This window comes from Erpetoichthys calabaricus, chromosome 8, assembly GCF_900747795.2.
Source record: "Erpetoichthys calabaricus chromosome 8, fErpCal1.3, whole genome shotgun sequence".
Lineage (NCBI taxonomy): Eukaryota > Metazoa > Chordata > Cladistia > Polypteriformes > Polypteridae > Erpetoichthys > Erpetoichthys calabaricus.
Window position 1 is genome coordinate 3023288 of NC_041401.2, and position 13856 is coordinate 3037143.

The 13856-nt window shown below is 45.2% G+C and overlaps 1 protein-coding gene across 1 annotated transcript in view; it reads left to right on the forward strand.

The window, feature by feature from the left end:
- Window positions 1–12930, forward strand: part of LOC114655300 (transient receptor potential cation channel subfamily M member 2-like) — a 74679-nt gene extending 61749 nt beyond the window's left edge. Inside the window, 17 exon segments of the mRNA XM_028806193.2 lie at window positions 1599–1824; window positions 1963–2081; window positions 2840–2972; window positions 3066–3237; window positions 3408–3588; window positions 3859–4040; window positions 4240–4372; window positions 4575–4656; window positions 4749–4836; window positions 4961–5112; window positions 5252–5325; window positions 5425–5454; window positions 5605–5691; window positions 6493–6598; window positions 11638–11739; window positions 11921–12037; window positions 12410–12930. Of these exon segments, the coding sequence (XP_028662026.2) occupies window positions 1599–1824; window positions 1963–2081; window positions 2840–2972; window positions 3066–3237; window positions 3408–3588; window positions 3859–4040; window positions 4240–4372; window positions 4575–4656; window positions 4749–4836; window positions 4961–5112; window positions 5252–5325; window positions 5425–5454; window positions 5605–5691; window positions 6493–6598; window positions 11638–11739; window positions 11921–12037; window positions 12410–12535 (2110 nt within the window). The 3' untranslated portion in view covers window positions 12536–12930.
- The last annotated feature ends 926 nt before the right edge of the window (window positions 12931–13856 follow it).

The window sequence follows — 13856 nt, forward strand, 5'->3', positions numbered from 1 at the left end:
GAGTATTGTCACAAAGGTAAAGGTGACCTGGTATCACTTGTACAAACAGCACCCCTAAACATTGTTAGCTAAAATCCCTGACCCATCAGGTGGACCTTTATCTTCAGTCAACATACCTGACCTTGTCTGCTCATCTTCAGGTGAGGTCACTGGTGGGTGTCCCTAGTGTAGGTTTCCGACAAGGTGAGGTGACTGGAGAGATCTTTGGTTCAGGTATATAAGCAGGCCAGGTGTGCAGCACCTCTTTAACTAAAACCACAAATTAAGCAATTTTATCCCTTCTTGCTTCAGGAGCCTGACCAGGTCAAGAAGTCTGCTTATCTCTAATCCATGTTTCGAACAAGGTCAGGTAGTCTCCAGATAGTCTGCTGATGTTTTAGAGCAGGTGTGGTGGCCAGATGGGCTTTAGCTACATTTAAATAAGAGGCACGTTTCTCTGCATGTCTTAATTTGGAGTCCCAGATCTGATGGGTTCATCTGGTCTTCAGCCTGTGGGTATCACAACATCAAGTGCATTTGAGTGTTTTGCAGTTTTTAGGTTTCTGGCTTTCAGGCAGGTAAGAAGCCACAGGCTAGACGGGGTTGATTGGTCCTTTTGGCTCAGGTGCCTGATAGCTGAAACAGTCTGCAGGTCATTGTCTTATACTGTATACCTAACCAGATCAGAATTATTCTGACATTTCAGGGCAGGAGAAGCAGTTGTGAGGTCTTCAGCTGGACATACAGTGCAGGTGGTTAGCTCTGCACATATCGGGCTAAAATCCCAGAGCAGGCAGAGAGGTCTGATCTTCATCCCTAATGTCTGACTATGTCAGATGGCCTGCTGACCTCCAGGTGAGACAATCTGAAAATGTCGAAGGATACAACCTGGTTATCTGCTCCACACCATTTTAGCTGATGATGGGCCACATCAGCTGACCAGTACATTTTCTGAAGACATCTCAGACTAGGTTTGGGAGTCAGGTGGCCTTCAGCTGCATTTATAGGGAATTTGGAGTCCTAAACCAAACGGGTTCATCAGATCTTCAGCCAGGATGACTGGCTTTGTAAGATGACCTGCTGATGTCCACGTGGGAGAGTCTGAAAATCTTAAGCTGTATTTAAAGGCCAGGTGAGCTTCTCTGCAGAACTTGTCCATTGTCAAGGTCACTGATCAGCTGATCTTTGGCCTGTGTATCTTATAAGTATAACTGGATGAGCTGCCCTGCAGATCTGCACAGAGGTGCAGACCAAATGGTGCCAGAGTGGGTCAGATGGCCTTCTGAACTCCAGGTGAGGTGGTCCGGTTACATTTTCACCTCTCCTTAGAGGCCAGGTTAGCTCCTCTTCACATTTTCACTTTGATTCTTTAAGCCATTCTCAACTTCTATGGTTAATCTGTGTGCCTGACCAGGTCAGATGGTCTGATGACCACTGATGTGAGGTGATCTGCTGTTTCCAGTTTGTGTTTATAACCAGAAGGACTGCTCTACAGATCTCTGCGGAGGTCCTGACCAAATGAGTGGATGCCTAGCTTAGTTCAGTGGCCTGCTGATTTGCACTGGCCAGTTCTAACCTTCTGAGTTTGCTTAATCAGTTCTTTTTGATTGTACTGACAGGTTGCCCCTTGAGAAGATGCGCCTGAAGCCTCTGACGTGTGTGAGCCGCTTAAAATACTTCTACACAGCTCCAGTGGTGGTCTTTTACTGGAATGTAGTCTCCTACTTTGGCTTCTTGTGGCTGTACGCCTACGTGTTGACAATGAACTTTCAGACCATTCCAGCATGGCAGGAGATTCTCTTGTACGTTTGGGTGTTCACCCTCTTCTGTGAGGAGCTCAGGCAGGTGAGGTGCAAGTGATGGACATCAGAGAGGAGAAGGAGTTGGGCAGTGAAGTGCCAACTAGTACTGTGGACTCAGATCTGCAAGTCAGGCCGTTTCTGAAAGACACAAACCCTTTTTTGTTTTTCTGCTTCTCCTCAGCTCTTCCATGATCCTGACAAATTTGGGGTCCTGAAGAGGGCAGAGATTTACATCAGTGACTTGTGGAACATTTTTGACGTGCTGAGCATCTGTATATTTGCAGCAGGAGTGGCCTGCAGGTATGCAGCTCCTCTGTTGTGTAAGGTGACAAGAAGTTAAGGGTTAAATCGACCTGCTACCGAGGAGAAGACCGGAGTACACCTGGGAATGTATGGATGGGGTGGCAGTTTTAAATTGTGACTTGGGGTATCTGCGGCCTGATGCTCACCACTGATAATGGGATGCAAACAGTTTCTTGAGATACTGGCATTGGATGGGGCAAATGACCAGTAGTGGCAGGGACTGGGGGTTAAGAACCTCCGTGTTGATGAATCAGCTGGTATCCTAGGTGGTGGTACAGGGGCCAATACCTCTTATTGGTAGACCCTTGTAGTGGCAGTATAACTGGATAGAATGATGTTTGGAGGTTTAGACTACTGTGGGGTCCTGCACCTGTATGAGTGCAATCCAATTGTTGTTTCTGGGACTCCATAAATACTGGGAGAGATGGCCCACCTCTGTAGATTAAGGGTTGGGGTGGAGGGTTTTGAAGAAAAGTGTTAGGAATACTGTGGATAGGACATGTAGGAAGTGTCTGAGCCAGGGATACAGGGAGGTCCTCACTGGCTAGAAAAATGTTAATGGTGAGGACTAATAGAGGTCCCTGTCGTTCTAACCAGGCTTACAGTTATGGCTGCTGAGGGGGCAGATGACCCCATCTGGGTTAAACCAAGCCAGGAATATGGTGAAAAATTAAGACATAGCTGGGAACAAAAGTCCCTTAAGGACTTGTAGGGCTGTCCTCAAAATGAATTTCTATTGGTCATTCTAATTTTAGGTTGACCACTGCTGGTTTCTACGCCGGTCGGATCATTCTGAGCATTGACTTCATCATTTACTGTCTGCGGCTCATGGCCATTTTTACTGTAAATAAAAACCTGGGGCCAAAGATCATCATAGTGAAGCGCATGGTAAGTGGAGAGCTGGGCTACCAGAGGGCAGTGAGGGCCACTGCCTGCAGGGGGGACACCGTGTTGTGACCTTTTTATGTGTTTCTTCGTCAGCTCAAAGACATCTTCTTCTTCCTCTTCCTGCTGGCTGTCTGGGTTGTGTCCTATGGAGTTGCTGAGCAGGCCATCCTGATTGAAAATGAGTCTCGGCTGGAATGGCTATTCCGTGGGGTCGTGTACCAGCCCTACCTGACCATCTTTGGACAAATGCCCTCAAGCGTGGACAGTAAGCCTTGACATTTCACTACGCTGGGTGATCTTTCTGCTAGTGGCACCCGCTGCTGTAATGCATGGCCATTCATGTCACCGTTTGGACCTTGAGCCCCTGGCTGGGACAACAGGAATAGGGAGGCCAAGGAGTCCCCCAATGTAGCCCTGTTCTCTCTCTTCTTTCAGGTGTGAACTATGCAAGCGGTCAGTGCACCACGAATGGTACGGACCCCACCAAACCCACTTGTCCTGTTCTGGACAATAATGGAAACCCAGCTTTCCCGACTTGGCTGACAATCATTCTTCTCTGCATCTACTTGCTCTTTGCCAACATTTTGCTCATCAACCTACTGATTGCCATGTTAAGGTAAGTGTGACGGGCAACTGAGGGTGCTGACCAGCTAAGGTGGTAGGATAGAGAATGTGGGAACTGGGTAAAGATGTTAAGGACAAGGGATGATTTTTAAGGAAACCTTCAGTGACTTCTAGTGTTAGATGCTGCGGCTGCTTCACAAGAGGTAGTGGACCACGTGGCACATGTCCTCCTAAACCCCCCCCAACACCACCACCACAGTACACTCTTTCCTCAAATGATACTAGTGATACCATCTGACTATTCTCTTTTCTGTCTTCACAGCTACACTTTCCAGGTGGTACAGGACAACACCGACCAGATCTGGAAGTTCCAGCGTTTTGGACTGATTGAGGAGTATCATGGTCGCCCTGCATTCCCACCCCCCTTCATAATCTTCGGACACCTGTACTTGTTTTTCAAGCGGGTCATCCAGAGAAAGAAGGCCAGTAGACACAAACAGTTCAGTAAGTTTGAAACCCAACTCGGCTGCCCGGGTGGTGCTCTGCCAAGCAGCAACTGAATGCCAATGTGTTCTTGTGCTGGGTGTTCCACAGAGCCAGGGCATAAAATATCAATAATTCTGTGATGAGATGAGCTGCGGCTCACGTGTTTGCTGGTGACTGCCTCGTGATGTTAATGCCCTTTCCATGATTTTCCTTCTAGAAATGGAGCTGCCAGAGAACGAGGAGACTGCACTTCTCTCCTGGGAGTCATTTATGAAGGAAAGCTATCTGCTGAGACTGCAGCAGGAGCTGAGTGACACCAACGAGCAGAAGATCCAGGACACGGCTGACAGGTATGAGGCACATGGGCCCTGATGCTTGACTGCTGCCCACTCCTTGGGTGCTTTCCTTTGCCAGCCTCTCACAATATGGGCACCGTTATGTGCCCTTACCCTGCTTTACACAGTCCTACCTACTATAGCAGGCTGGAGGGGTGCAGTAACGTGGTGGGTCTGTGCTCAGGCTCCTTCTTGACGGTTTATCTCATTCTTGCAGGGTTGGTGTTTTGGCCGAATTGCTGGAAGGTGACAGTGGCAGGCATGTCATTGAGAAGAGGTTGGCTCACTTGGAGGAGCAGGTGGGATTTGTGGTGGGAGGTAACTTGTACTTGTTAACATGGTCTCTTGCTGGCACTCACACTGGCATTGTGGTGCTCTACTTGTCACGCAGGTGTTGATGTCTACCAAGGCCTTGACGTGGATCATGAACGCCTTGGTGGCCAAAGGCTTTGGCTCCCGGGACGAGGCACTGGCCGTCTGTGAGTTGTTGGTCTGGTTTTAGATGCCTGGTTGTCACCCTTTTTCCCCCAAACCAGGAGTCCCTGCACTGCACCACTCATTTTGTTATTTCTCTGCCAGACGTCTTTGCGATTCTCATTTCAGTAGCGGTTGGCAAGAGTAAAGAGGCAGAGCCGAAAGAGGAAGACGAGGAAGATGACCCTGAACCTCACTATCATGTGAACGCCAGGCAGCTGCTTTACCCCGACTCGAATGTGAAGCGTTTTCCTGTGCCAGATGAGAGGGTGCCCTGGGAGGTATAGTTCTTTACCTGGCATGTTGCAACCTGGGTGGTCAAAGTCCTGTTGGTGGCTCGGCAGACTGTGTGGGTGCCCTAAAGATGATGGGCCGTATGGTGGCCTTCTAAGCTGACATACACATTCTGCCCCCCTGCAGGTCGACTTCACTGCCTACAAGCCCCCAGTGTACGCCGCCAAGACAGGATCTGCAGTCGATATACCAGATGGCCAGTAAGTAAATGGATGGTCCTGTCCCTATCCTGCGCTGGGACTGAAGTGCTCCTTCTCTCCCCACAGTGGTTTATAACCCCTGAACCTTTATCTCCACAGGTCTGCTGCTGCCTCTGCTCAGAAATACAAGTGAGTTGTGTGAGGCTTTGTGACGATTCCACAAGTGTCTGTCCTATCTCTGGCCCCGCCTTCTGTGTGTGTCCTCTCTTTGGCCACACCCCCTTTATAGTAATGACCTCATTTCCATCCCCTGCCTTTTTGTTTTCCTTGACTTCTCAGGAATCCCATGGGAAGGACGGGGTTGACTGGGACAGGGAAGCTATATCATCTGGGACCCAATTACTCCATGGATCTGATTGTCACCTGGTAAGAGGGGCTACTTCTATAATTTTGTATGGGCAGGCAGACCAGATGCGGTGCTGACATGGCATGGAATGCGTGGAAATTGACGTCTTCAAGAATTTATTGAAAGCGCACTTTTGGACATTTGGGATGGCAGGGTCCTTTCATCCATTTTTCTTTGAAATCCCTAAAGTTGGCTTTGCAGGTCAAGTCTGCTGATGAAGACTTGAGAAAGATTGAAGAGCTGTAAATATGATGGCACTTTGGTGCCACCTTATATTGATGTACAGTAATTACAGTACATTGGGCTCTGCTGCTGTTGCACAGCAGTACTTGATTTTAGATGCCACCTAATGTAGGATAAATGTCACAAATGAGATGCAAGGCAGGATCCCAGACCATCCTGGGAAACACAAGGCCACCTGGCCTGTTTACAGGTGCCAAACGGTTGGGTTTTGAGGGAAAGTTTTAAGAACAGACACGGGTAAAACATGAAAACTCCAAGTGTGACAGGGAACAGGCCAGGTCTGAACCTGGTAACATGGACGTCTGCACCATTCTTTAAACCGGGCATCTGCCCAATGAAGAATCTAAGTGGAGCCATAAAAGCAGTTTGGTGCGATTCCTGCACTTGGCCAGTGATGCTGAAGCTGCTTGATTTGCTTTGGGTGGCCTCCCACTTTATATTACAGTCAAGATCCTCCATGTGTGGTCTATCTCTCCTACCCTGTCTCATTTTGACTTAATAGAGAAAGATCGATAGATAGATGCTTTATTAATCCCAATGGGAAATTCACAAATTTATGTCTGTGGCTCACTTTTTAGTTGGAAGAGGAACTTGGATGGCGTGGTGTGCATGAGAGCAGGGAAGAAAGTGATGCAGTACTTCTCAATAAAGCGCAAGGAATACGAGCTGTGGGCCTTTCCAGGGGTGAGTTGGACGTTCCAAATGAATTGTGTTGTGGTGCCTTTCACAGTGCACAAGATGAAACTTGACTACGTGATATTCAGAACGTCACACACACCGTGCCATAGCCAGTGCCCTGCTGCCCAGCCATCCACTGTGTGCCCCCCACGGTCACCATACGATCAGAATGTGGCAGGACAGATCTGATGAAAAGTTGGCCGACTGACTAATGGCAGATAGTAGGCTGCATTCTGGTGCCACCTTGCGCCGAATACAGTAAACTATTTTGATCTCTCCATGAAAAAACATGGACAGAATTATGAGAAGAGGAAGGCAAAACTGGAAAAGCAGGGGTTCAAGAGAGAGAGCGCTGAAGACATCGGTAACCAAACTGAATAGAAGAAGTTAAAAAAAATTCAGGCAAAGGCAGCCATTTGGGGGGGCTGCCAGAAAAAGTGGCCATCATAAGGTAATAAAAAATTTCAGATGGCTTCATAGCTACCAAATTCAAATGTTCAAAGCTGAATAAACAAACCATCATGTGGTGCCAAAATGGTTTAACAAAAAAGTAAACAGTAGAGGACCCCAACATTCTGATTTAATTGAAGATCATGACACGTATCAACTAGGGTCCCAAAACAGGGAAAATGTTACTTGGTAGATTCTGATGCCACCAATGCAGTGCCAAAGCATATGAAGTGCCACACACTTGGCAGTCACACTGTTATAAATGGGATCTGTCACCACCTAGTGATGAAACGTTTACAAATGTCACTTAACGTGGAGTCTGCTGGCATTGAGAGCACAAAGTGTCACACTCTCGGCTGTGATGTCATAGAGTAAATGCAGATTGTGGGCTCTGATGCCACACATGCGGTTCTTTGGATGTGGTGACATGTGTCAATAAAATAGTAAATGTTATCATCTAAGGTCCTCAAAGGAATACAGTTATGGGAATACATTGTGAGGTCACACACTGAGCCCTGGTGCTATCTCATCTTCTCTAAAATGCTGTAAATGCTGCACATGGGGTCTGTCACCACACAGTGTCAAAAGAATGGCAAGTGACACGCAGGGTGTGATTGATGCCATCTAGTGTTCAAAACAGTAAATATAACAAAGTGGGCTCTGATGCCACCTAGTTTATGTGTATGTATATATATATATATATGTATATGTATGTATATGTATATATATATGTATATGTATATAATATATGTTATATATATGTATATTATATATATTATAATATATATATATATATAATTATATTAATGTATATATATTATATGTATATGTATATGTGTATATGTATATATGTATATATGTATATGTATATGTATATATGTATATGTATATGTGTGTATATGTATGTGTATATGTATATATGTATATATGTATATGTATATATATATGTATATGTATATATATATGTATATGTATATATATATATATATGTATATGTATATATATATATATATGTATTATATATATATATATTATGTATATATATATATATATTATATGTATATATATATTATATATGTGTATATATATATATATTAATATATATATATATATTATTATGTATACATACATATATGTATACATACATATATGTATATATATGTATACATACATATATGTATATATATGTATACATACATATATGTATATATGTATACATACATATATGTATATATGTATACATACATATATGTATATATGTGTATACATACATATATGTATATATGTATATGTATATATATAATATAATATAGTTCAGTTTTATTCTCTGTTGTGTTCACGAACGATCTGACACTGCTCTTTTCATATAAAGACGCGCTATAACAGAGGTGAACTCGGATCATGACAACTGTTCTACATCAGAGCAAGAAGGCACTTTAGCCATCGCTGTACTTTATGTACACGGGAAGCTCTGCACTCTACTTGTGACTTTACACTGTAGGAAGCAAGTAAATAAATAAAGATAAATAGGTAAATAGCATTCGATCTGACGGTAACAGCAGCTTCCACCTTCAGCTACAGTGTAGACTCTTCAATACGTGAGTGACTCGCCACTCTAGTGTTTAGATCTGGATGGTGTATGTGCCCCCAAAAAATGTCGAACTGCATTCTCGTATCATTGCTTGTGTACTAAAGCGTCAGCAGGCACATAATTTTTTGAGCATGCCCTCTGCACTCTATTTGTGACTTTACGCTGTAGGAAGTAAGTAAATAACTCGCGGTAAATAACATTCGATCTGGCTCTTTATATAAGTAACATATACATATTAACCCTTTAACCGCCAACTCCCTAAATATTCCCCATGCCGGGCGAAATCTGAACAATTTTCGTTTTTTTACTTTACATTTATTCAAGCAGTATTTACCTGCTGAAATGTTTCAAATAAATGGTCAATCAAAGGACGTAGCTTGAACAAGCGGTCACGGTTTGGATCTTTCATATCTGGCTCAGATAACGGGCAGCAGTCCAGTTGAGATGCTGGGGATACACCCACTCATCGCCATCATCCGATGCGTCGTCATTCACAGTATCATGCAGCGCACGTTGCTGATCATCATTTTCGCTAAAATCTTCTTCAGAACTGCTACAATCACGATCAGAATTATTGTCCAAAATTGCCTGCAAAACCTCACTTGAAGTCCGTTTACGTTTCGCCATATTCACAGCTTTCACTTCCGAATCACATCACGTGATCGGCCAATACAACCGCAGAGTTGTCGAAATACAATGTAGTAATAATACCCACGCCAAACTGTCAGTTATACTACGCGCCAGGCATTCACATAACCATCGGCAAATGTGCCGGATAATTCCGGCAGTAAGGCGTCAGCAATAACGCTACGATGCTGGATATATCCGGCAAAGGGCGGTTAAGAGGTTAATGTTTTGGGGCACATACACCGTCCAGATCTAAACACTAGAGTGGAGAGTCGCTTGTGTACTGAAGAGTCTATAGCTGCAGGTGGAAGCTGCCATCACTGTACTTTGAATATAAGAGTCGGATCGAATGTTGTTTACCTATTTATCTTTATTTATTTACTTACTTCCTACAGTGTAAAGTCACAAGTAGAGTGCAGAGCTTCCCGTGTACATAAAATACAGCGATGGCTAAAGTGCCTTCTTGCTCTGATGTAGAACAGTTGTCATGATCCGAGTTCACCTGTTATAGTGCGTCTTTATGTGAAAAGCAGTGTCGGATCGGGGGGTGGGATCGTGAATGTGACTGAGAGAATAAAAAAAAATAAATAAAATAAAAGCTAACCTTTACAAGTATCATACATTTACAGTGGCTGTTACAGACTGGAATCAAATGTTTGGTTTTTATTCTAAAATAGTAAGAATACGAGCAGCTCACTTCTCAAAATGGACTTGTCCGGGATCGAACCCGTGAAGTTTTGATTACCAGTCAACAGTTGATATCGTTGTGCCACCGAAGCTGTCATAGCAAATGCGTGTCAATGTCACACCTTAACACGGGTTCTTTTTCTGCAATTATATCCTTAAATAGAAGCGCACTTGTTCTATCTGTACCTTTTGTGAAAGTGTTTCTTTGATATTTGGACTTCAGGCTTCACACATTAAACACTTCACTACATTTTGTCAATTATTACTAAAACTTGAAAAACGTTTCTGTTTTAACGAGGTGTTCACATAGATTGTTGTAGACACGGAACACACATGAAATGCATGTGTTCCAAATAACGATCTAGTATTTATAAAAGGTGTCATTTTGCTTGACTTCTCACTCTATACAACTCTAAGCAACTGACACGCAGGTAAACAGACTTGAGCTGAGAAAACTGTGCGGCGGTGAGGGATGTGATAGCAGGCTGCGTGCTGCTTATCAACACATTTACAGGACAAAAGACGCTGATGGAGAGGTGCGAAGAGATTTAAGGTGGGACGGATCTACGAGTTTTTTCATAGGCTCTGGTAATTCTAGTGTTAATGCAAGACATCTTTTGTCCGAGTCACAGATTTGTGCTGCAACAGTTGATGTGCGATGTGGCACAGACCTGCTCTCCATGACAGACAGCACTGCTGTCACAGCTGGGCTTCTGCATCGGCTAACGTAAGCTGCCGGGCCCCTGAAATGAAGCAAATTGTATGAAAAACTTTGTGTTTTTAAAGAAATATTCCTGCCACGAGACTGGCAGGTCCTTTCCTCTTTAACTGATTTACTGTTGGCTCTGGGTTAACTTGTCCACCACTAGTTGCACACACACACACCATCGTACCCAAGTGTAGCTGCTGGTAATAGTGGAGTGTAGCAGCAGCTCAGCATTATGGCAGCAGCAGAACTGAACAGAAAGCATTGCTACACAATCGTGTGGTGACCCGTCACAAATGGGTCACAAGTCATAGTTTCAGAAACGCTGGTCTGAAGAATAAAAAATGTGAATTGGTTGTGGTGCCACCCAGTGTGCAAAGTGTCACATACTGAGCCCGGGTGCTATCTTGGGTCTAAAATGCAGTAAATGTGCGGCGTGGTGTTCAAAGAACAGTAAGTTACACACATTACTTAAATGATGCCACACACGTGTTCAAAAAAATGTCACAAAGTGGGCTTTAATGGCCCTTAATGTTAAAAAAAACAAAAACAACCTGCTCAAGTGTACACATTGGGCTTTGTGCACATCAAGTAGAATACACACACACTCAGCCCTGGCTCTGTTGACCTCTAGTAGCCAAAGAATAAGGTTAGAGGAACACAAATGTTACACAATATGTTGTGATGCCATCCAGTGTCCAAAGTGTCACAGACCGGGCCCTGTTCTCATCCTAGACCTGAACTTCAGTAAATGTGGCACAAGGAGGCTCTCTTGCTACATCGTGTCTAAAGGGATGCCACCTAGTGGTCATCAACAGTAAACAGTAGAATGCCATCCCCATCCTCTTGGGTGCCTTCTGCAGGTGTCATATGTACACCTCTGGGGGGGCACTTTACAGAATCAAAAAAAAAATGGTACCTCCAAAGGGGCCCTGGGGCTGACCTTCTGACGGATGTCCTTGTCTTCCTCTTATGTCTTGGCAGGGCCTGGTGCAGCCCGGTGAAGCCTTGCCCTTGAGGCTGAAGGGGATCTTGAGCCCATTTCTCCAGAGGCAGATCACGAAGATGCTGAGTGACGGCAAGGAGGTTTGCTATTCTCTGTCTGTCTGTCTTTTAGGATTCCAGGCTTGTCCGATTTCAGGACAGGTGCTCGTCCACCTTTGTGCTCTCCTGCCCAGTCTGTGATTTACACGACGGTGATCATTGGGCCTTGCACACAAGTCAGGACTGAGTCTGCAACTCTTCTCACCTGACTCGTGTCTTTCAGGTCTACAAAGGCTATGTGGATGATGCCAGAAACACAGACGAGGCCTGGATTGAGACCACCGCCATCAACATTCACTTTGAGGAGGACAATGAGGTGCTGGCTGATCTCAAGAAACTTGTAAGTGTTTTTCTTTTCATGTCTTTGGCTTCCCAAGCATTCCTATGAATGGCCAGAAGTACAGCTGAGCGGCCAGCGTGTACCCCAGTTGTGGTCTACCTGATTTATGACCTTGGGCTGGTGGCTCAGGAAGGTGCAGACCCCAATTAATCTGCATTAGAACTTTGAGCATTGCTCTTTCTTTGTAGCCACCCCAAGTCTGTATGGTCACCTTTGGGGAAGTTTGTTATTTTCTGTATTGGGGACATCTGAGATTAGACTGACCACAGCTGCAGTAACGGGCATCTGCTGCATTTCTGGACATGTAAGGGGTGATGTGGTTTGGTGGGAACAGGCTGCCCCCCCATCATGTGATCCTCCTTTCTCTTGTAGGACACAAAAGACACTGAAGCGGAAATCGCCACTGCCTGGCAGGACGCCGACCGGAAGAACTATCTCTATGCAACCCACAGGGACATTCTGCAGAAGGTGGCCGAGCAGCACCAGGCGCACTACTGAGCCTCAAGATGAAGCCGCTCGGGCCTCTTCCCTCGTTCTTTGACTTTGGCAATGGGGTGGTGGCATAGCAGAAACTGCATGGACTTCAAAGTTGGGTTCAGACACGGGGGGCAGGCTCTCTTAGGAGATGCTTGTGATGCCTGGTAAAAGACCAAGTGCTCCCTTTTCCCAAGACCCTCACCCATGTGCCTACGCTGACAATCACAGATATGCCCGGCTTCAGTTCTCTACGGCTTTGGTACTTTTTAGTTTATGTAGACAGAGTCGCCAACGCTCAATGCTGTTGCCTGTGCAAAACCAAAAGCGCCATTGCTGGCCCCCGTTTGTTTTAAATACTTTTATTAAAGTGGTTCTTAAACAGGGGCATGAGTCCCACCTCATTACTGATTCCTACTGCATATCGACATCATGAGTGGTCGAGCCCGACTCCACCTGTGGGTCACAGAGGGCCATAACTCTGTAAATGGAGGCTTGTTTTTAGACGTTCAGTGGTCGCAGGATCCAAATGGTCGTTTCTGGGGAATTAGACAAGAGCTGGTAGAGGAGCCGACCCCATGTTGTGGATGTGTTCACCTCCAGAGGGTGATGTGGCACCACGGTGCTGAGCGCCTGCCCCCATTTGGCTTGAAATGTTCAGTTAGATCTTTCAAATGTGTGCCACACACCCTTCTATCCAGTGGTGCCCCGTTGTGGTCTCATTTTAAACCATTCCCTGCAATGTATGCATGATCCTGTGAGGTCTCCTCTGATGGTAAATCCATGGCAGAACAAGGATTCAGATGTACGCAATATTTTATGTCTTCTGGAGTGGAGTGGAGCAACAAACTAAGAAATCAGAATGCCCTCAAAGAAAGAAACTAAGATATTAATAGAGCACTTTACCATTTTAAATGTGAGATCTTTGTCAACATACAGCTCAGGCCCTTGATGAAGGTGCTAAAGATAAATAACATCAAGTGCAGGCTGAGCCAAACGGATGAAGTGAAATGGAGACCACGGGAGTAAAACTGGGCAAGGAAAACCAGTGGAAGATGCGGTAGTTGAACCTGCCAGTCTCTACCACACCAGAAGTGAGCACAGTGATGAGAGACGAGGTGCTCATCCTACGTCATCGAGATCACTCAAGCATGCTGGTGTTTCCAAACGTCCCGTCCAAGCTCTTCTGCAGAAGCACAAACAAACGGGCAAGGAGGAAGATCAGAAATGCTGTGGTTAGCCTTGGAGTGCAGCAACTGAGACGTACATCAAGCTCGAGTCCGTCCAAAACTGGAAGAAGTGCAGCCCTGCTACTGGCTCTGAACTGGCAGAAATGGCTGGCCCT